Source organism: Dermacentor variabilis, chromosome 4 (genome assembly GCF_050947875.1).
Source record: "Dermacentor variabilis isolate Ectoservices chromosome 4, ASM5094787v1, whole genome shotgun sequence".
Classification (NCBI taxonomy): Eukaryota; Metazoa; Arthropoda; class Arachnida; order Ixodida; family Ixodidae; genus Dermacentor; species Dermacentor variabilis.
The window spans coordinates 121,864,688-121,887,993 of NC_134571.1; the positions used below are offsets into that span (position 1 = coordinate 121,864,688).

General features: G+C 46.4%; 1 protein-coding gene across 2 annotated transcripts in view; it reads right to left on the reverse strand.

The window, feature by feature from the left end:
- Window positions 1-4,472: 4,472 nt before the first annotated feature.
- LOC142579695 (disintegrin and metalloproteinase domain-containing protein 10-like) overlaps window positions 4,473-23,306 on the reverse strand; it is a 34,481-nt gene continuing 15,647 nt past the window's right edge. For both annotated transcript variants that reach the window (XM_075690167.1, XM_075690168.1), the window contains 8 exons: window positions 23,080-23,270; window positions 20,580-20,778; window positions 17,304-17,460; window positions 16,023-16,121; window positions 13,522-13,715; window positions 8,924-9,129; window positions 5,410-5,565; window positions 4,473-4,705 (listed from right to left, as the gene is read on the reverse strand). In XM_075690167.1, coding sequence (XP_075546282.1) covers window positions 5,410-5,565; window positions 8,924-9,129; window positions 13,522-13,715; window positions 16,023-16,121; window positions 17,304-17,460; window positions 20,580-20,778; window positions 23,080-23,270 — 1,202 coding nt within the window. In that variant the 3' untranslated portion in view covers window positions 4,473-4,705. The remainder of the gene's footprint in view (window positions 4,706-5,409; window positions 5,566-8,923; window positions 9,130-13,521; window positions 13,716-16,022; window positions 16,122-17,303; window positions 17,461-20,579; window positions 20,779-23,079; window positions 23,271-23,306) is intronic.

Here is a 23,306-nt window from a genome sequence, read left to right on the forward strand (position 1 = left end):
TGTAGAGAGCTGTATTATTTTAGTACGCAAAGCTGCGCTTTTTAGCACTACTTTTCGTTCAGCTTATATGGATTATAATAAGCCCGTTTGCTTGTTCTTGCATTCAGCGAACATACAAGACTTTTCTTCGCCATCACGTAGTAGTGACGGTGAAGAACGTAGCAAAACTCTGATTGACGAAACTAGCGTTTTATTGGGCGAACCTGTGCCCTCAAAAGCAGGCTACACTCAAAGGACAACGGTAGCGGCGAGCACAGTCGGCGATCGTCGAAAATCTGCCGGCCAAGCGCGTCGGCTTTTATACACCAGTCATCGAAGGTTCCAGAGTAATCGTTGGTGCCCGCGTGTCTTCCAGAAAGTTCTGCACAATTCGCGTCGCACATGCATTCTGATTACAGAAGCTCCGCTGACAATAGAACGATCGATAACATTCGAGAAACTTCCGATACATGCGGGCGCGTCCCGCGCTGAACGATAACATTTGTTGACGGTAAAAAGCGCGCACCTGAAGAAAGATAACGAGTCCACGTGTCAATACCAAGATACCGACTGACCCAGCAGCAGGCAGCAGCAGCAACCATGTCTAGCACGGGAGCATATACAAAGAAAACTTCGCTTTGAAGCGGATCTTTAAGTGGGAAACAGCACATGAGACAAGGACCGCACAAGCGCTTGCCGAGGGCAGAACAACACATCGCCACACAACACAGACAAACAGAACACTAACGTTTGTGTTGTGTGTTTTTGTGACACAGTTCTTGTTTCTAGCGCGGTTCTCCACTTCAACATGCAATACCAATTAGCCCAATGTCTCACTATGGTCTCACCTTCTTGCTTTAATATGCTAGAAAACATACAGCACAATGGAGCAAGATTTTTTGTGAAATTTCACTATGCCGCTCAGGGAAACTGAGTGTCTTCTTCGAAGCTAGGGGAACATAGCTGCCTTCTATTTCTCCAATATAGGGAGGGGGGCGAGGTGCTTCGGCAGTTCCGCAGTTTCGCCGGAAGTACGGTTCAAGAGCCACAATAACGTTCGTTTAGCATTGCGTTCGAAATACTCCGGCGGTGTTCGAACCGCAGGTTGGTATGGCATGTTGGCGTGACACGGCACGCAAGGAAACGGCTGCTGGGCAGAAGGAACTACGCCCTGGGAGCTACCAGGCGTCCCACAACGCTAGGAGGACGAGGAGCACCGCCAGACGGCGTTGCAGGCGTCGCACCTCCATGGTGCACGAGATGAGACGGAAGGGAAACCGTCGGCGTTAATGGACACCCGGTGAAACGTTAGAAAACGTTTAGCTCGACGCCCAACGTCCGTTCCGCTCCAGTCCAGTGCAAACGCAAAGCATCTCGACAGGAACGCTAATGTGCTGATAGTGTGCGTACGCACAGCGTTCGTGCCAGGAGCGGAAGGAAGAACCTTGCCCTGGCTGCGCGCCCCCGAGCCGAGTAAGCGGAGCGTTGAAGGTACACGTTCACTTCACGAACTTCGGCGTTTTCGGCGTTAAACGTACTCTCCGTCCCTGAAGACCCTCTTACCCTCACATGTGCCGTTGATAGCAGGACGGCAGGATTGTGGGAATGTATCTCGAGCATCCGCGTAATTGCGGTCGCACGAGAAAGCTTCCCCGGTTGCACTGTAGGGAAAGTGCCGCAGAATTCGAAGGCTCTGCACGGACCTCGCTTTCCTGTGGCTATGTCGTTGTCCCGTCTTAATGAGAAGATTAAGGAGCTCCGAGAGGCTCAATATTTCGTTACTCACAACCACAGCAAGTAGCAGACGACCGAGCCAGAGATATCGTATAGAAGTTAATGTTTCATTCAAATGCAGAAATATAAACTCTTAGTTCCGCCCAGAAAAAATGAAGCAATGATAGCGCTAGTAATGTACTAGACAAATGCTATATATGAACTAAAGTTGTTATCGGCTGTGTAAAGTACAGTAAATGTTCGCTTAGAAATTAAACAAGCAAGTTCCACAGGTGCGCATTCGTTCATTAACTGATGTCGCTCGATGACCGCGAACACTCGTCGTCGCAACGCTGGCGTGATGAACAGCGGAAACTTTAGCAGAGCGAACGCTTCGTGCTGCCCCACGCTTCAACGTTCACAGTTGTTACTCCAGCTACCTTCGTGTCCTATTGTCTGTCTGCCTCTCGAGTTCTCTTATTTTTTAATTTTGCTGCTATTGTATTAGTATGAACATGTAACAACTCGCCCAACCAGACCAACCCACGGTTATGAGCTCATATATAGACACGTCTACTGCCTGGGTTGCGACGACTTGCACAGACCATCTTGTACCGTTTGTGGCCAGGCGTCGCAGTTACAAACTCTTATGCCTTCGTTAATGGAACGGCCAACAGCCCCACGTGCGACACATGCAGCTGTGGTGAGACGCTCACACTATCTATCTGTATCTGCCCGCCATATAGTACCGAGATTCAAGTGATGTGCAGAGTACTGGAACAATGGGATAATCGTCCAGCATCAGAACAAAAGGTTTTGGGCCAGTGCTGCTAAAGAAACTCCGCACCGAAGGATTTATTCGTGCTACTCAGTTTCCTGCGGTCTACGGTCATTCATGACAAATTTAAGAGCCTCACCTGCTACTGATCTATAGGATATGCGGCTATTGCTGCTTGTCTCTCTCTCCCCCTCTCTCCCCTTCCGCTGCTATTGTGTTTTTGTCCCCCTATTCCTATCCCCAGTACCGGGTAGCCAACCGGAACTACCTTTGGTTAACCTCCCTGCCTATCCATTGTCACGTTGTAGTGATGGTTAAGAACACAGCAGCAAACCTGACTCATGAAACGAGCTTTTCATTGGGCGAACTTGTGCCCACAAAAGCAAGTCACGCTCAAAGCACCACGATAGCGGCGAGCGCTATCGTGGTGCTATATATATATATATATATATATATATATATATATATATATATATATATATATATATATATATATATATATATACGCTTGGTGTCCTCAGCCAATGATTAAAAAGTTGTAAAGTTGGGTAATTAAACTTAATGAGGAAGTTATGGAGAAAACAAAAATTGTCTGAATTACTATGGGCTATTGCGAATAGTTTGCGTTAGGTTCAATTCGCCTCCGACGTGCCTTTCATTTTTAAATTCTTGGCTCAAATAATGTAGGACACCCTGTATAAAGGGTGTTGTTGGCGAACAGTACAAACGCGTATGCCGTCGTTTGGAGATAGAGTATTTTTTTTTTTTGCATTTCGCCTAACTACATTAGTCTCAATTTATAAACTTCTCGAATATTATAATTACATTAAGAGTGTCGGTGACGAGATTGTAGAGCAATATTAAGAACTCCCGATACAGTTTTGTGTTGCTGAATACGTGCTACATAAAAGCGCTTTACCGAGCATGAAAGACCCGCGAATACGCGGAAAAGGCCTCGAGCGGACAGTCGCGCGGCAATCTTGCGTGTATGGTGGTGGTGGCGGTTGTAAACATTATTGAAAAGGCGAAGGGGAAAGGGGGAGGTGGCTCAGGGATCGGGCCCAAGTAAGGCCCTGGGCCTGGTTGGCCTTCTCCGCCCAGTCCACCAGTTCAAGCTGTCGGTCGACGTCCCCGGAACTGAGCCAGGCTGTCCAGTCGGTTTCGCTGCTGACGGGGGGATGACAAACAGGGACACTCACACACACAATGTGGGAATGCGTGTATACCCACCGTCGAAGAAAGTTACGCATGAGGCGTATACTGCAGTGGGGCCTGCTCTTTCGCGTTTCCAGCAAGAACACTTGGCGCCATATACGCTTAGCGCACCGCCTTTAGAGGCGCCACTGATAACCACCTAGAGGGCGCTTCCAAAGTACGCTCGGCATGCAGTAGAAGAAGACAATTTGCAGCAACGACTGCTGAAGTTCGCGGCTGCGATTTCCCCCCCCCCCTTTTTTTTTTTCGCTAGCCTGATAGCTGCTTCAGAGGTTGCCTGACAACTACTAAGCCCCATAAACCGCTGATGAACTGCCATTTTCTGAACGCATGGGATTCCATGAAAGCTTCGCAAACACGTATACGTTTGCCCTGGTGCAAACGTGATGCCGCCCGTCGCTTCGGATATGAGGATAGGCAAGGAACTAGCGCCACTTGCGGCCACCAGTCAAAGCAAAGGAAGAGTTTCTGTTGGCAGTGAAACTCGCTTCTTGGTACCGTGGCGACGCGAGATTTAAATTTCTCATCAGCGACGCGCATTTTTTTCAGCGCATCGTTGATGAGGGTTGCCAGGACTCGTATTCGCAAAAATAAAAGTACTTACGCTATGGAACTTTTAGAAAGGGCACATTAGCGCGAATTGAAATGGACATATTAGCAAGGATGGCCAGCCAAACGGCACTCGCTAAGAGCCGATGGAGCGAACCGTGGTGAGAGCCAATCCATGGAGCCAACGTTGCTGTACATTCGCAGCTCGCCACAGCGACCGATTCGCGTTCGTAAGCAATTTCGATATTGTAAGAGCTTTATTACAGCGAAACACTATATATTCGCCCCTTTCTGTTGAGTATCTAATAAAAAACAATTAAGACAGCTTTTCAGGCAGCGACGATAACGTGCCGCGCAGAAGAAAATAAGAAAAAAATTAAAAACGCGGTCTTCTTCCCGCACAGCCGGCTGCCGTACGGACCAGACCTCCCTCCTCGTCGCCGATGCTCCGCAGCCCGGAGCCGTGGTCCGCTGAAACAAATTACAGACGGTGAGCGCAAGATGCATGAAGGTTTGTTCGGACTTGCATCAGCAATGAGCGACGTTCAAAACGAACATACTTTTCTTTCGATCGTTTGGGTTGTTTGTTTTTTGTAGTGGTTGGTGGTAGTCGCAATCTCACCGCCAATAGAAAGGCGCCGTTGCAAAAGTCGCGTGGTGTCTCGTAACAGCAAGGCATGCACGAAATTACCAGCGAAGTCCGCGTGTGCGCATGCGCATGCGTGTGTGTTTGTTCGTGTGTGTTTCTGTGCGTGGCACGTACTTTCACCAACGTATCTATTCGTGCATTATTTCTTTACAATGATTATGCTTTTTTGTAGGTTGATATTCAGATGCCTGCATTCCATAGCAAGTCCTTATTTTAGTCGTACGTTGTATTAGTTGTTGCAGGCGAATAAATATTTTTTCTGCTAATTATTGTCTAGGATGAAATTTCTTTTTAGTTTCTTTTTTGTACGAATGTGTTCTCCATTGAAAGAAATAACGGTATTAGAACCGTCCTAATTTTTCTTCGTTTGAAACGATGTTAGGGCTTTCTGGGGGAAAGAACTGGCAAAATCGGAGTTAGCAGGTCAAATTGCTGAATTTTAGATACGGTGCAGGCGACTACGCTTGTAAAAGTGGCTGCCAGTGCTTGTCATCTACAGCAGATGAGCCACGCTCTACACCCTCACCTAGAGCTTCCAAGGTTGCCTGAGCGTGTCCTTAAGCTTGTGGGCCGGCTTCTTGTTCGGGTTGCTGGTGGGCGTGTGGACGGCAAGGCAGCGGAACACGACTATCATCAGCCACATTGAGCCCAGCGCCACGAACACGGACAGCAGAGGGTGCACCTGCAGAACGCGGCGCGATCGTCAAGTGGCCAGCTTCAGAGCTTGTCAACGGTATGGTTTTAAAGCTGGCTTTATTTCGTGCCCACTACATATATCTTTTCTTTAAATTATGGGGTTTTACGTGCCAAAACCACTTTCTGATTATGAGGCACGCCGTAGTGGGGGACTCCGGAAATTTATACCACCTGGGGCTCTTTAACGTGCGCCTAAATCTAAGTACCACGGGTGTTTTCGCATTTCGTTCCCATCTAAATGCGGCCGCCGGGGCCGGGATTCGATCCCGCGACCTCGTGCTTAGCAGCCCAAGGCTATAGCCACTAATCAACCACCGCGGGCACTACATATCCGCAAATTTCGAGATTTGAAAAGTTTCGCTGACGATATACCAGCACACGATATACCAGGTGGTTCGTGCTAGTAGAATCCAAATTTTATAAAATGGAGGTGTACACGTAAGACGAATGAGACCACACTGCAGTCGTCTTGAGTTTTCAAACTTTCTTTTTAAGTGTAGTTGGTTAGCTATTTAGTTACGTTTAAATGTGCAAAGTTTTAAACATTCGTTTTAGGGCACCAGCACCGCATTTTTAAAGTTGTAGAGCGTGCTCCGAAATACCTAATAAAGTTGTTTTTATGACACGAACTTTAAGAACACCCGCGAACTGAAAAATAAGTTACCTCAATGTGCACTTGCTCGTCTGGATTGCAAGGCCTTCAGTCCTGTTTTGAAAGAACGAAGTCCGCATACCAATCACAAAAGAAAGAAAGCTATCGGCCACTGCTTGGAGCGTACGTCCGTCCCCACCAGCGTTGTAAAGACCAAGATATATATATCAATATGACCACCTCTATAGGGTGTCCTTTCTTTCTTCTTTTCCAATGCAGATTCTTTAAATAAAAAGGTTATAAGCGCAGCTATCGTGACGTTTTTGCAGACGTGTTCATGTTTTTCTGTTTTGTTAGTTAGTTATTTTGTCACTCACTTTGTTTTGTACTTTGTTAGTTTCTATTCCGCTTTTGCGAATTTCAGTGCTTAAACTATGTTCTATTTACTGATGTATTCTTTTGATGTTGCTGAATATGTTTCCATTGTGACCACCTGTATTTTAACCCCCCTACGATAATGCCGTACAGGCGATGTAGGTATACCGAATAAATAAATAAATAAAATAAATAGGTGAGGAGGGCATACTTTGCCGCTAATAACGTTTGCTTCATAAGACTTAATAAACAAAAGATTATTCTTTCACTTTTTATCAGTGCCTTAGGGGCGGTTCCTTAAATGCCGAATTTGAAAGGAGCCACATTTTGAGGCACCTTCGTTTTTTAACACTCTTGAAAGCCGCACATATGGTCACATCTGCATTCGAGATATATATCATCCAATTTCAGCGGCAAATCCAGGCAATATCGAAACAGAGAGCTATAAGGAAGCACAGAAAAGGCGACCCCGCTGCCATATCCCACCGAAACGCCCCACGTTGACAAACGCGAGGAAGTTGTTTGAAACCGAATGGCTCGGCCACTCGCGGCAGCTACTGATAAGGCATGCTTATCGAGGCAAGCATGTGTGGCTATGTGCCCGGTCAGGATTTGCCTCGACATGTTATCAAACTTCACGCTTCTTTACCGGGCACTGCCATCTGAGGCGCTGCGGGACGCGACTAATTTCGATATTACCTCGAATTAACTTTGGAATCTGTTGATGAATGTCTCGAATTAGGTGCGATTTTTCGAAACGTTTAGGATGTACATGAACATGTCACTACCTCCAAATGTGCCATTTATACAAGTGCCCCCGAGGCACTAATAAAAAAGTTTATTAATATTTTGTTAATTACTATTATGAGTCTCACGTTATCAGCGGCAAAGTATGTCCGCCTCACGCGTCTCCGAGGACGCCGCGTTCGCTGCAGTAGTTACTTTTTAGAAAAGATATATATACTCTAAAGAAAAAACCACTTTGTATATACGAAACACGTCAGCGAAGGAAAATCAGACGTTGGGGGTTCTGTAAGTGTCCACCTTGTGGATATGTTCGCTTCGTCTGCTGCTGAAGGGCTGATTGGCTGGGGGCGCCTGTCTCCTTCTGACGCGTACCCCAGCCCAGCCAATCAGAACTCCAGCAGCAGACGAATCGAACGTATACACAAGGTGGGCACTTAACAAATACAAGGTGACGCATGTGTATGCTGCAGCGAAATTGCTGAGACCACTCAGCACGTCCTAATGGAATGCGAAGGGATCCACCCAGTGAGACTTGTAGGCAGCGTAAACTTTCCAGAAGCGCTTGGATTTAAAGGGGCCGAAGCATCAACAGTCAGCATTCGAGATAAGCAAGTGGCATTTGATTGATACGACCGGAGTGATACGAAGGGATTGATACGACTGTATCCGTTACAGCCACAATTGGCGCTACAAGCTAGATACAGAAGTTTTGAGGAAGAGAAAAATGATCTTAAGAATGTATACAGAAATGGTAGAACGAAAATTCTTCGAGGCTAGGTGACTAAATGACACCGCCGCGTTTGAAAGGGGATGTCAATAAATCATCCATCAGCAGGCTACAATCGCCGCCGGTATTTCTCACAAAAAGACAATCACATTGTTTCGCGGTTACCTTTCATAGCTGTTCCCCGTTATGGTCCCGCATTCCCAAAAAGCTCTTACACTAGAACTGATCTCTAAAAAAATTCCAGCCAATCCTGACGCTGGACATACTATTAGCGAACGCAACCGGTCAATGGCAAATAGCACTTGCGTAACAAAAGCTTTGTGAATTCAGCCTCTGGTCTTTCCCTCAATTACATGGAGCAAGTACACTATGTTCGAAGCTTCGCGGTGAAATTACAACTTGCAGAGCGCTCGACTGACGAGTAGAGGCTCATTTGTGACGATGTTTTGGTGGTGCGTTGAAATCATTGTCCTAAAGCGACTTCCTGCGCTGCACCTATAGATATTTCTGACAGATCTTGCTTTACAAGTTCACTTTCGGCTACGTTAACCGGTATCAAAGCTAAGCTGGGAATTGGAACCACCGTGCTAAAGACGTCGATGAAAGCAACCGCGTAGTGCTGGGGAAGCGCTGCGCAGTGTTTTAGTATGAAAGGACTGGGGGTACAAGCATGCAAGAAGTATTAAAAGGCTAGTGTTACCATGTATTAAAGGGCTATGGTGCAACCATGCAAGAGTTCAGATGTATCACTCTGTACCTAAAATCTCGCCCCTCTCGTTTTCGTGTTCTCTAGGCGACCTAATTCAGCACATGTGTACACTCGCGCCATGCCAACCCTCTCTCTCTCTCTCTCTCTCTCTCTTCAGGCGCTAAATGTGAGCCGCGTCGCGGCGGCGTACGTACCGTGATGAACTCCTTGATCTTGTTGACGGACTTTTCGCCGAAGAAGATGCGCTGCAGGCGTGCCAGCGGCCCCTCGGCGTCCACGTCACGGCACTTGCGGAAAACGTCGCAATAGCCCCTCAATCCATTGCATGGAGCACCAGGGGTCATCATGGCGCCGCAGTGGGCCTTCATGGCTGGAAAATCGCATGCTGGGAGGCAGCCCCCTGTCACAAAAAGAAAGGAAACCCCACGACAGAGTCACACATAGGGAAAACACTCCAGCGGCATGGTTACGAATTTTAATCAACAACGAGTTGTAAATATATGAGACATAACGTTAGGGTACGCTATATATTGGCCAGGAGTGCAAGAGAACGCGAAGACAGTACAGAAGAACGCAAAATGTGCAATGTTTGGGTCTTCGGAAACGTCTTTAGGGAGCTTTGGACTTTGGACAAGTCCCCAAACGGTTTTGGGTACCTAAAACCGCTTGCGGACTTTATGTCCAAAGCTCCCTCAAATTTTGACTCCTAATATTTGCCTCCCTGATAAACAAGCAGTTTACTTTTTGCAGGCGTGAGCCGTCTAGTCGAAAACGAGGAAAAGCCCACGGGCACTCACGTTACACTCGAATGACTAATGCAATAGAGCATTACCACATCCTATCATTCGGTCACGACTCCTCCAGCGTCATGGTGATCTGTGAGTTATATACTGACCATCTTACACTGCTCTCTGCCAGTCTACGTCACCTTCTCTCCACCTTGCGGGTTTCCGCAGAACTACTACGTCAAACTCTTGCCTTTGCTTCGACTTGTCGACAAATTCGACTTCGCCCTGCCATCTGCTAGCCACCTGGTTAGCGCAGATGGTAGAGCGGCTGCCCCGGAAAGGCGGTGGTCCCGGGTTCGAGTCCCGGACTAGGACGGATTTTTCTTCAACAGCGACGCTTTTCTTTCAAAGAACCCGTATGGGTTTCCATTGTAGCAAATGCTATGATTGGATAGATGTCTCATTTTCCCTTAATTAACCACGTAACTTGAGCCAAACATCAAAAATATGCAAATGCCATATAACTGGACAGAACTAAGATTATGTTGTTTGTCATAGCTTGTAGATACTAAGATAATTATTCTTAATTATTTATCATCTTCTCAAATAATATAATTATATGAAAAGTGGCAACCAGTAAATTGTAGAGCAAAAAAAAAAAAAAAAACTCCCGATACAGCTTTCTGTCGCTCGCCTCGTGCTACTTAGAAGTGTTTCTCCGAGTGTGAAAGAAGCCCGCAAATACACGCGAAATGCCTCGAGCGGCCAGCCGCGCGGCATGCCCGCGAACGTAATGTCGAACTGAACTTCACGAAAAATGGTAACACTGAGCGAAATTTGAGCGGAGATGAGCCAGCGGCAGATGCGTCAGTATATACGCATCTGAAAGCCACTCAGTGAGTCCCAACAGCCGAAGTGAAGTACATATAAGCCGATACCTTTAAAACGCTTAACGTCCGGCGTACGGCATATGCTTCGCATTAACGTAGATTCCCATAGTGCGTGGAATGTGTGCTAAGCTTTTTTTTTAACTTCCTTTTACCTTCGTTGCTGTTTCAAAATAAGTATTCATCTACTTCAAAGTTCATGTAAGCGGCACTCGGGATCGATGGGGAGGAAAAGCCGTGTTTGTGGGAGCTCTTTCGCTTCCGTGCTCTGACGTCTCGACGGCACGCGTTCTTGCATCACCGTCATTATCATCATAATATACATGTCCACCGCGAGAGTGGGCTCATGTCCACAGATCTCTCGTGACCCTTGGGTGATCGTGCGTCACCCAAGTTCTTCGTGCAAATTTCCTAACCTCATCGCCCCATGTAATCTTCTGTCGAGCTTGACGTGATTCCGCTTCCTTGGCATCTTATTCAAGCTTAGTCTTGGAAAATGAATGCTGTTTGTTTTTCACCGCGTCGACTTAAGTTCCTATCTAAAGAATATTTAGCTTCAACATGGCATCAACATCTTCTACGCACCTACCGCGTGTCCCACGTAACTTGTGCCAAAACTTCACCCTTTAATGGAGCTGCGCTACCCTTTGGTAACATATCCTGTTCTACGAAGCCTCCAAGACCTATAGACCGGCATTATTTTACTAATGCGCCGAGCGGCAGTTTGGTAACGTACTTATCTTTCGATATTGCTAGTTCAGGCTTTCTCCTCCAGGGAGCAGTCCGAACGTTAGTGGTTCTAACGTTCGGACTTTTCTCAACTGTTGCAATTTGGCTCTCGTCTCTGAATTCTACCCCGATTTATTATTCTACCCTGACTTCGCGTGACTGTCTAACCGTTTTCGTGGACCGACCCCAAAGATAGCGCTGCATAACAGAGCCTAACCAGACCAGTACGGGGGAAACAACCGGTACTACTTCGAGCCCCACTTGCTCAAGGACCAATTCGGAACACAGTACAGCGTCTGCACAATAAATGAGTAAATAATCCGCCCATCATACTGCACCTATAAAACTCATAACATCACCCATAGTGATGTTATGACACTGCACCGTAGTAGCACAAATAAACACCTCTGAAAGCATGCTAAACGCATTCTTCAGTAGCAACCGGAATCTGTTCTTCATAATTTCGTATAGTTGAATGCCGGAGTTCGCTACAAACGGCCTTTGGCACGCATTCAGCGCATACCTAGTGAGAGTCACGGGCATAGATTTGCACTGCAATATGGCGCGATGTTACCAAACGGTAACATACCAATTTCTTGTTTACTTCTCAAACAAATAAATGCAATCTTGTGCAGTGATTTACAGCTGGTTTATTAATCGCAGTGAGCCAGCAATAGTTTTTTTTCAGCTATTTTCTCATATACGCCACCATAGAGGGTTAAATATGTGCAAGCGCCGCGTAGCTGGAGGGAACCAAGATAATATTGTATGGAGTCGCTCGAAGCAAGTCGTACCCTATTTTACATTTCGTCTAATTACATAGTCTTTACTACTTAATGAACTGTTGAAGTATCATATACAGGGCAAAAGTGTCAATGAGGAAAATCGCCGTCCAACTTGAAAAATTGCCCGTCCAGCTTTCTGTTGCTCAGTACGTGCTGCATGAAAGGCCTTCCCCAAGCCTGAAAGCAAGCCCACGAAACACGAAAAAGTGCCACATGACTAGTCGCGCGGTAATTTTTCTTGTCCCATTCATATATATATATATATATATATATATATATATATATATATATATATATATATATATATATATATATATATATATATATATACACAGTGAAGTAGACGCGCATATGAAGCGGTTTATTCACGTTTCGGCCGGGGTCCGGCCTTCATCAGAATACATTGCATGGTGTCAGTACAGTTAATATTCATGTGCATATTAAGCAAATGAAGATATGTTTACATGAAAAACGAATAAAATGGGCGAACAAAATGCATCTGAATCGTTCAAAGGACAGCTGATACGTGTATAGACCGATGGCGATTGCAAACATATTGTCTAAAATACAAAGCATGAAAGCGCACCGAAATGAATTGCAAAATCCAATCGCCACGTGACAACAAAACGTCAATAAGTGCTCTATATCTGCTATGTTATCAAGCAAACACAGACACAGAAAAAGGGGAATAGTGACGTACTAGTAAAAGAAGGGACAGGTGAGGCGCTACAAAGACAGGCAACTCAATTTTCCTACACATTCATTCATACCACACGCGACAGTATCAAACTTGTAGATAAGGAAGGATTCGCGGGCTTCTCTATCATAATTTGAACGAAATCCAGATTCAAGCAACGTGACTCTCAGTTTATCAAATGAGTGGTCAGGAAGATGCACGTGTCTTGATATGGGCAGGTTGGGCAACGTGTTAGCGTGGGATTTATGATTGTTAAAGCGGAATCTGAAAGGCCCTTCTGTTTGTCCGATGTACCATTTTTTGCACAGCGTACATTCAAGCATGTATATTACGTTTTTTGTATCGCAGTCGAAATCGCCTTTGATTTTTAAACAAAAGTTGGAAAACGTACTAGTAACCTGTTGCGATGTGACCATGTAGGGGCATACTTTACATCGCGGTTTTCGACAAGGATGGCATCCGATGGCCTATATATATATATATATATATATATATATATATATATATATATATATATATATATATATATTTATTTATTTATTTATTTATTTATTTATTTATTTATTTATTTTGGCCCAAGTTAACGTGGGACACATGTAATACAATGCACGCATTGCTGCTATTCGCAGCAATGCATGTTCCACGTACGCCCTACAGCCCCAGGTCCGTTTCCTAGTATTAGCTTCAAATAGAAACGTCATCAACCAGCGTTACTTTTCTACTGAAATTAACGCTACGGCATTGCAACTTTTGTTGAAGCTATAGTTTAGCGAACGTGACGCACTAGTGGAATGACTAAGATGCAAAAGAAAACGGGGAGCTGGATACGCGACCTGTCGATGTGCGTTCTTTGTCATTGGTTTCTTTTTCGTTTTCACCACGCGCTGTAACGTCCTCCTCATCGAACAAGGAAACCACCCGCATGGAGGGTGTGTTATGCACACACGCACAGAGCGCGCTCCTCACCCGACGATCCCTCGCAGGCGAGCAGGCAGAGCTCGTCCACCGTGTATCCGAATCCCGTGAGCGTGCACTCCTTGAGTCCGTACTTGGTGCAGATGGACGCCACGCACTCGCCGGCCACGCACACCTGGGTGCCCTCGTTGCACGGCGTCATATCCGGCTTCGGAGGCCCCGGCGGACAGGTGGCGTTGAGGCCGCTTTAGCGCGCGGCGGTCAAGGGAGGCACCTCTCTTCAAACACGGGGGAAACGGACTAACCTTGTGGCGGTATTGTGGCAAACTTGCAAGTATACGTCTGTCCATGCGTCCGTTCAGACCTGGCGCGCGCCATCCTCCTAAATGCTTCCGCAGCACTTGACACCGGTTTGATTGCTTTACCACCAGGAGACAGTGGCTCAGTGCTAAGAGCAGTGACATCGTTCTTTAGGCTTGCGGTAGCTTTAAACAGTTAAACACGCAATCGAAAAAAAATATATAGAACATGCAGGAAAAGGAGCGTTCATATGTCTTTATATTAATTTGTGGCGTGTAGTGTGAATCCGTTTCATGGGAAATGCAGTCGATCGTAAGATAACTAAACATAAGCTTCGGTAAGTCCAATCAGAGAGATTGTTTAATATTATGGAAACAAAAATGAAGTTGCAAAACTATGTGCGCGTCTTCCAGCCTATGATATAGTTCCAACTTCGCGGATACCTCATAGCCACGATTGTGATTGTCAAGGATATCGAGCAAAATACGGACGCGTAGCTAGCGCCATTTATCTCGACCGAATAATCTTTGTCCTTCGTCTCCACTCACTATCACCTTCGGCCGGTTAAGGGAGAGCCACGAACCGAAATGCCTTCCGGCCTATCGCTCAAGGATTAAAGCATAAAAGTATTGCAATGTATGCGCGCCGTGCGGCTGTAGTGCGGGGCTACCAGATGATGATGATGATGATTTAGTGACATCCCCCTTGAAACGAGACGGTGACAAATAGTCACCTAGCCTGCTTGTGTTTTAGCCAGCAGCGCCGCCAGCGGCGGCGACTTCCGTACCATGTGAAGACGGCCAAAGTACGGGAGAGAAACGCAGGGTTCGTCGTGCCATCGCCGTGTTTCGCCGCACTTTAAAGTGGCCTTCCAAGCCTAAAATATTAAGTTTTTTGCCAGCCGCACAAGATCTCGCGTGGTTATCGCGACCAAAGCTTGCTAAACAGACACTAAACATCGCATTAACTTAACATCGGAACTCAAGTAAACTATACTTAACCCCCAATGCATGTCTCAGTGTGTGCCAGCAAATTGTGATATGCTGTGTAGCTTCTTTCTTTCGCGTAAATTTTTTGCGATATCGTTTTCAACGTATGTAGCAATGACGCTGCTGGAAGGCTGCCACAAAATCATGTCTCCAATTTCTCGCCATGTTTACGTATTTGCGCTGCGCATTAAGAGATTCAGACTTTGCACGACCCGCTGTCACAGCTCCACAGCACGAATACAACAAATGCTACTTCACAATACCACTGAACATAAGAATACGACAAAAGAAACTTCAAATAAACGAGCTAGCTGAAACGCACTCCACCGCCTGCACACGCTACACCAGTAAGCATGAGGGAGCTTTAGAATTAGGGTCCCCAAACTGCTTTGCGCACCCAAAAACTCGAAGTACTTCGTACGCCCCTTCGCGTTATTTTGTAGGTCTGGCCGATAATGTGTCCTAACTTTGGGTCCCCTACTTCTAACATTTCCTGTTAATTCGAGAGGCCGGCAGCAAGAGACGATATGAGGAAATAATACACATAAGAGCGCATAAAAGGCGGAAAGTAACTTTTATTTTTTTCGGAATGAACGCTAGAAAAATCATCGCACTGTAAATATTACACGCAGTAAGGTGTAATTTTATCCAGCAGCAATGATTGTCATCGTCATATAAACAACTTTTCTTTTTTCTTTTTTTCTGGAGGGGGGAGGGGGGGCTTCTGCGGGGAATCTTACGTGCGTTCTATGTGCACGCCTTAGGCAGATAAGCACCGACACAGCGGGTCATGTAAAAAAAAGTGCCCACAAGAATATGGTTATCTGAAACAGTCACAAGCTGAAGAGGTATGTACACAGTTAAGATGTCAATTCATGCTGTGCATACTTAGTGGTAGTGATGGTTGACATTAGTACCCCTTACATAAAGAAATACGAAAACTGACGCAGCTGCAAACGAATTCGACTGCAAATGTCTAGCGACGGTGTAATCGACCGCAGAATACGCAGATTTCTCACTCTAAACTTCGGGGCTGCTTGCCACAATGGCTATGAGGGTCATCATTACAGAGATTGCAGAATGGCTAGGTTTGACAAACAGGCTTTTTTTACCACACACGCGTGAATTTAGATGCGCAAGTGTTCCAGCATTCTGCTTCCATGAGAATTCGATCGTCTTGGAGTGGAATCGAGCTCACAACCTCACTCTTATAAACAGAACGCCGGCCATGTGTGTAGCCATAGCCGAGGGGCAAAAGGATACTTGCAGTACGACACGTTCCGGCACGGGCTGTCTGCGCTGCACATCATGCTGGAGTCGTGCAGCCGACATTCACTGTTGCAGCACTGTCCGGCCGACGGACTGCGACAGAGCGACAAGCACGATTTGCACACACTTACAAAGAAGTTAACAGCAAGTAGTTGCGGCCGTCTCACGTTCCGTTCAAAACCAGTCCTGCAGATTCACAGCCCGCAGAAAATATTAGGGCACTTTTAGCTGCACTTTTTCTGCTCTTTATCAACGTCGGCGCAACCTTGATCTAGCAGTTAGCCATAGGCCAGTTTACTTTTTAACCTTTACCATTTCTCATTGACCTGCTTCCAGCGCAACACTTCAGTGACAATTATTTCCGTATCAATTAAGGTAAAAGCAAACGTGTATACGCCCCCCCCCCCCCCCCCCCCCCGAAAAGAAAAGAAAGATCATCCTGATCTTGGAGTCGAAAGTGAGGCTAGAACAGCGCTGGGCCACACTCCGAAGAGTTTAGCACCTAGAAATACGTGAGCAGCCGTAGATGCGATGAAGTGGGTTCATCGTGATGTGAAAGGAATACCCGCAGGGAAAGCAAGTGGTAAAGGGGTGGAATTTTATTCCTAGATACGTACTGCTATGCCGGCTTCGAACTAATCCGATGAGTGTATCCATCAAACCAAGTATGGAAATGTTCATGGAACATTTTCAAGGTAGTTTAAGCTCATGCATTCGTTCCTATTGCTGCAGATCTGTGAAAATTAATGTCAAGGATTCCGACACCTGGGCTTCGGCGCAACCGTACACCCGCAAAAAAATAATAATAATAAAGATACGACCACTGATGGCCCATTATGGAGCATTACCACTGGTTCATCTCAGCTTCAACAAATCTGCTGCGAACACAACAGAAAATTTTGCTTCAGTTTATCGTGCTTTGTAGGATACGTATATAGGGCATCCTATAGCTAACGTTTGTCAAACTGATCAAATGAAAGACAAGAACAGAACACGGCGCAAGTTAAGATTCTATGACCTTCGATATTGTCAGACCTCTGATGGCCGAACACCGAAGGTCTTTAGTTTTATCCGGCACCACGTATTCTTCGAAGTTTTTTTTTTTTTTTTTACAGCTTGGCTAACGTTAGCTGCTACATACGGTAGATGATACGACTATGATGATGATGACGACGATGATACGACGCCAAGTGTTTTTTTTTATTGTTAATATATGTGCCGGCCCTGCATTCACTGCTTGTCAAGTGTATATATATAACTCAAAAAAAAAAGAACCTGCAGTCCTTGCCCTTGCGTAGCGTGCATCCGGGCGCACCGAGTGTGTTGTGGCGCGGGTAGCAACAGCTCTCCTGGCAATCGTTGACGAAGAAGCCGCAGTCGCACTCTTCGTCGCCTTCCACGATGTTGTTGCCGCAGATGGGACCGCTGTCGACTGTGTGCCAACACAAAGTCGAACATATCCTGAGAAACGGGGTCCTCGGCGCTCGCTATTATTTTCCTTCTTTTTTTCATTTCTCTAGGCTGTGCTATTGGCTGACATGGCGCCAAGCCTTTATTTTCTTCGCTATCGGCCACTTGCTGTTAGCTGTGATAGAAAATGAACTGAAGCGAAAGTCAATTCCTTTTTTTTGTTTTCATGTAATATGACTCTTACGTATAGCGGTTGAGTTTTCGTTCACTTACGAACGTAGTGCGACATTTGAAAAATCAGCAGTTACCTGGTCTCAATGATATGCTCCACACTATCCGTGGTGTTAGAGGGACTTATAATGCGAGAGCTTTAAGGTGACGTCACCAAACGTATCTCGCTTTTATTCACATTCTCGGCCGATCATCAGTTCTCGGTGTTGGTAAATATTTGTAGCAACGTAGAAACGCTGCCTGCCGGTATGATTGTTGTACACCGGAGCCACAACGGTATGCCAATAGCAAATTAAGGCAACAAAAATCTAGGCTGGTGGTACAGAGATGACGAGAGCCGAGTTGACCCGTATTTAAGTGTTAGGTGCTGACATCGTGAAATATACATCAAGCAGGATTACAATAGAAGTCATTAAGAAACCGAGACCCAAAGGTATCTTTGGGCACTTGAGAAGCAACATAAAAAAGCAACGTATAAAAATTTGCTCGCGGCGCCGACTTCAGCTTTGTGGGTGGAGCTCCTCATGTTTAATTTTGAAACCAACCACATATGAGCCCCCCCCCCCCAATTCCGGGAAACATTCTCTACTTTTTACTCTCTAATTTGCTGAAACTTTCATGACACTACTACCATGATTTGACGGAGGAGGCCGCCAGACGTCGATTTCGCGCAAATAAACATCACGTTGATGCCAAGCCTTCGGTGGTATTCCGCCAAATGGGAAGGAACAGCGGGATGAGGGGACATTTTTCAGGAGAGATATCTAGATAACTCTACATAGAATCCAAAACTGGAAGCAATACATCCTCCACTGAGTGAAAATCCGGAAATTTCGACTACGGCATATCTTCTACTGATTCTATATGTGTCTCATGGTTCAAGACGGTTGGCTTGCCCTTCCTTATCAGTCTTCAGGCAATTAAGTACTCTTCAACCGATACCTGTTCATGGTAGTTTTACTGAAGTAATAATTGAATCACAGGCAAGATCGCATTTGGATTTTGATCCCATCAGGTTCGCTCCAGTGCTTCTCTGAAGCTAACAGTTAGCCTTCATCCTAGCTATCGCATCCACTCATGTCACGTTGTCAGTTCCGCCATATATATCCGGGTCGCGCGTAATATATTTACGTTGGCAGTTCTATGTTGTTTCCACTTCTGTTTGATCTCGATATTCTGAACAACGAGGTTCAATACTTTACTACTGAGCTACGAAATTTTTCAAAGGGCCAAGAGGAAATTCAAGTATGCCATTATAAAGCGTTTGCGGCGCCTTTGGGTTCTTATCACTTCTAGGTTGCCTGCTACTCCGACTTGTCATCTTTGCGCGTAGAGTGCGGCCTAATGTTAATGGAAACATGTCAGTGATGAGCACGAACACTTATTTTCTATCTGGAGAATGCACAGTCGTCTGGCTTTGCAGCAGGTGGTTCGTGGTTGGTGACGCTGGTATTTTTTCTGCGGCCCTGTGTACTAGTACGTCGACATGTGGCTTCAGCCGGCACTTGCAACAAGACACCCAGATGCCCGCCGCGGTTGCTCAGTGGCTGTGGTGTTGGGCTGCTGAGCACGAGGACGCGGGACTGAATCCCGGCCGCGGCGGCCGCATTTCGACGGGGGCGAAATGCGAAAACACCCGTGTACTTAGATTTAGGTGCACGTTAAAGAACCCCAGGTGGTCGGAATTTCCGGAGTCCTCTACTACGGCGTGCCTCATAGTCGGAAAGTGGTTTTGGCACGTAAAACCCCACAATTTATTTTAATTAAGACACCCAGAAAAGCGAAAGCCGCGCGTTGGAGCGTTTCCTATACTAGCGTGCCGCACTGTGCACAGCTTCTTCTTAGATATAAATGAAGGGCGAAAGAAATGAGCTCACGCTGTGCTCTCTAACATGTTTTAGAACAACCACCAGCGGGAATGCGTTAAGCCTTGCAGTCTGGAGACAACGCTGATTGCGCTACCTAATAAGGTTTGACAAGACAGACACCGGAGAAAAAAGAAAATGGCACAGGAGTAAACCAAGTCAATCCTACAAAAATGATTGCCAAATCTTAAGATGCTATTAATCTCTCCACTTAGTAAAAATAAAAAAATCTGTGGGTTTTACGTGCCAGACCCACCATCTGATTATAAGGCACACCAGTACAGTGGGAAACTCCGGATTTTTATCTCCCTGGAGTTCTTTATCATGCACCCTTTGCGCGGTACATCGCTGCTTTTGCATTTCGCCCTCATCGAAATGCATCCGCCGCGGGTGGGATTCGATCCCGCGACCCTGTGCTTAGCAGTTCAGCGCCATAGCCGCTAAGCCACCACGGCGGGTCTTCACTGAGTAGCTGACGAAATAGTTGAATGTAAAAAATTCATCGTCCCGGATACCTCGCCCCAGCGTGCAGGTCAAAGGAAAAGTAGTTACGCGTGGCATGCGTAGGAGCCCATTCAACTCATATTGTCACGTAGTAGTAGCAGTGAATATTACAGCGCCAAATCTCTGAATGACAAGACCAACTTTTATTGGGCGAACTTGCGCCCACAAAGAACAGGCTGCGCTCAAAGCACAGCGATAGCGGAGAACACGGTCGGTGATCATCAAAATATGATCTGCCGGTCAAGCGCGTCGGCTTTTATACACGAGTGATCGAAGGTCCCAGAGTAAACGCTGGCGCCGGCGTGTCCTCCAGAAAGTGCTGCACAATACCCATCGCACATGCAATCAGATTACACAAGCTTCGGTGACAACAGACAGCAGATAAAACCAACGATAACATTCGAGAAACTTCCGATACGTGCGGGGTCGTCCCGCGCTGAGCGGTAACGTTCGTTAGACGGTGAAAGGCAGTCACCCGAAAAAAGATGAACAAGTACACGCGTCAATATACTGGAACCTACAGGACGCTGTCCGAACTCACCCTGAAAGCAGTTCTCGCGGTTGCTTCGCCCTTCGAACATCGGCTTGAGGACGTTGGTGATGTTGCGTATGCTGCAGGGCGAGAACTTGTCGTTGTTGAACTCGGAGCCCTTGGTCGCCGATGGGAACATGATGTAGTTGCCGCGCGAACCGCAAGGAGCGCACGCGCCGAAGCAGCTGACGCCGGGTGGTGCGTCATGCTGCGCAGTAACGCGTCAGCACAATCGCTGCCGTTCATAACGTACGAACAGAGCGAATCTTGAGCACACATCTGAAATGTTCTACTTGCTGTCTACGTCAATCTTCTGAAGTAAATGCAAACTATTATTACGGTAAGAATAAGTGCATTTCAAGGGACTTCAAAGCTGCATGACTGCAGCTTTTATCTGCAGTCCTACCATCAGTTTGTTGCTTGCATAGTGGCAAATAAGCTCATTTCCATTCTATGTTAGCTATAACCATATGAAGAAAACGGACGAAGAATTTAGAGAGAGTATAAAGGTAACTGGTCATGTTTTGACTGAAAGATAGAAATAAGAAAAAGGAAATCAAAGGGGACAAAAAGAACTTGACGCAGGTAGGAGTCTAACCCACAATTTCCGAATTACGCGCGCGGAACTTTTATGGTTATGCTACCGCGTCGGCCATCTTGCCGTCAACTTTCTTGGGCATATGCGCATGTGTACCAAGATTTTAGCTATGAGTGTTGGCCAGTGTTCCTCAAAGCCATGGCGGATTGCATCCTTTCAATTGCAGGCGTGAAGTTGTACGTGAACTTAAGGGCAGGCAGCTGAGCAATAAAATCTCGCTTGTTACCTCATGGAATCGAGGCTGCCAACGCTAACGCCCCTCGCTATGCGAAGTGCGAGAACAATACGGGAATCCGAGATTCTCCTTTTTTTAGTTACCCCTTACAACGATACGGAGAAAAGGGACGACGAAGCCAGAGAAATACAAAAAATGCCCAATTTTACATCGTTATGCGGTAGCCTTCTAGTGAAACAACTCGTTACTCTTGACGTAATGGTTAATTTTTTTTCCGAAACTTTTACAATGACATCGACAAATAGTAAACTTTGCTAGAAAATGCAAGAGTTCCTCCATTCAACAAATCGAAGGGCGCATGGCGTCGTTGCCCCTTTACTGCGTGCTTTCCCTGAATACTCAACGCGCCGGGGATGACCTTAGCTGAACGCAGCCAAGCGTCGCGGTCACATACTTGTTATCAGGTTCATTATAGCTCGACCGGCCTGTTTAGCCTCAAGCCTCGCGTTGCGGCAACTAATGGCTTTAGAATGCGGCATACAGGATATACCCGCAGCCACTTAAAGCAGATTGGCGCATGAGCTCGCGCTAAGCGCTGCAGTTGTGTCACTCGGAACTTAGCAGCTTGCATGTCCTGGCTGCAACAACTCCGAGCTTTCTTGTTCCTTGCACTGTCATAAAGTCACATAACACCTTGGCATATATGCCAATGAATGGGCACAAAGTTTGCAAATGTGAACCATAATTCTGTGCGCTACATTGGCATTGCGAGGAACAAGAAGGCTCGAAATTGTTACAGCCAGGACCTGCAAGCTGCTAAATTCCGAGTGACACAAATGCGCTTAACGTGGACACAAACGCCAAACTCTGCGTATATTAGCATATATGGCATATGTTGGCACATATTGGCATATATGCAACTCAGCTGCTACCGCGTGGCTGCATAAGGGCTCGTCTTCAAAGGCGGAGATGGCCAGTTCACTGGAGGGCACCCCGGCCATGTACCTCCTCCTCCACCAAGTTTCTGCGTTAGTAATAGGGTGCCCCCTACCCCCGAAAAAAAGTTTCTGGCTACGCCACCGGGCCCCTTCGCATGTATTTATTATTATTTTGAGAGCCTGTGTCTACCGCTAAATGACTCGTTCCAATATCTACATAGAGAGCGATGGCGACCTTACCGCCAGCATTAGAGAACGGAAACTATATACATGTATTGCGAGTGTAGGGTTTGCTGTGCAGTGCTGTTCGATAGACATGGCTTGACGCACGTAACCGTCCGTTATGGCTACGTGGCTTCGGCGTCCTCCTGCCGAGCACGAGATCACGTGTTCGATCGCCGGCCGAGACGGTCGCAATCGGATAAGAGTGAAATGCAAAAAGGCTCGTGCACCTCGATTTCAGCGTACGTAAAGAACCCCAGATGTCCAAAATGAAATCGGAGACACCCAACTACGACACTACTGCTACGCACAAGCGGCTTTCGGAAGTGAACTCCCATCATATAACAATAACTGACTTTGACTGAACTATCGAAAGCGTTACCATTGCTCTCGTCCAAAGCATGCGTGCAGCGCTTACTTCGTTTCTACATATCTTCACCCGCCGATGTCGAAATTTTCCAGGCAAATATTCGTATACAGTTAATTGTGTTCAACGCCCTTGTTTGTGCCGGTCATTTGTTGCAGCGCTTCGGTTTAAAACGACAGAAACAACAGAAAGCACTCTTTTGCCCTCACGGGTGATCCGAAGTTGTGGCCGATTTCGTGACAGAACGTGATTTCCGAGACGGCCTGCGACACCGGGCTGTTGTAGTTGAGGAAGGTCAAGATGCCCGCGTTGAGGCTCAGGAAGTATTGGCGATACTCCGTCGTGCCGGGCTTCTGGTCCACAGATGGGCGGTTCTTCTCGCAGATTCCGCCCTGACCCACTGCACGCCGAACGAGGTTAACATTGTTACAACGGA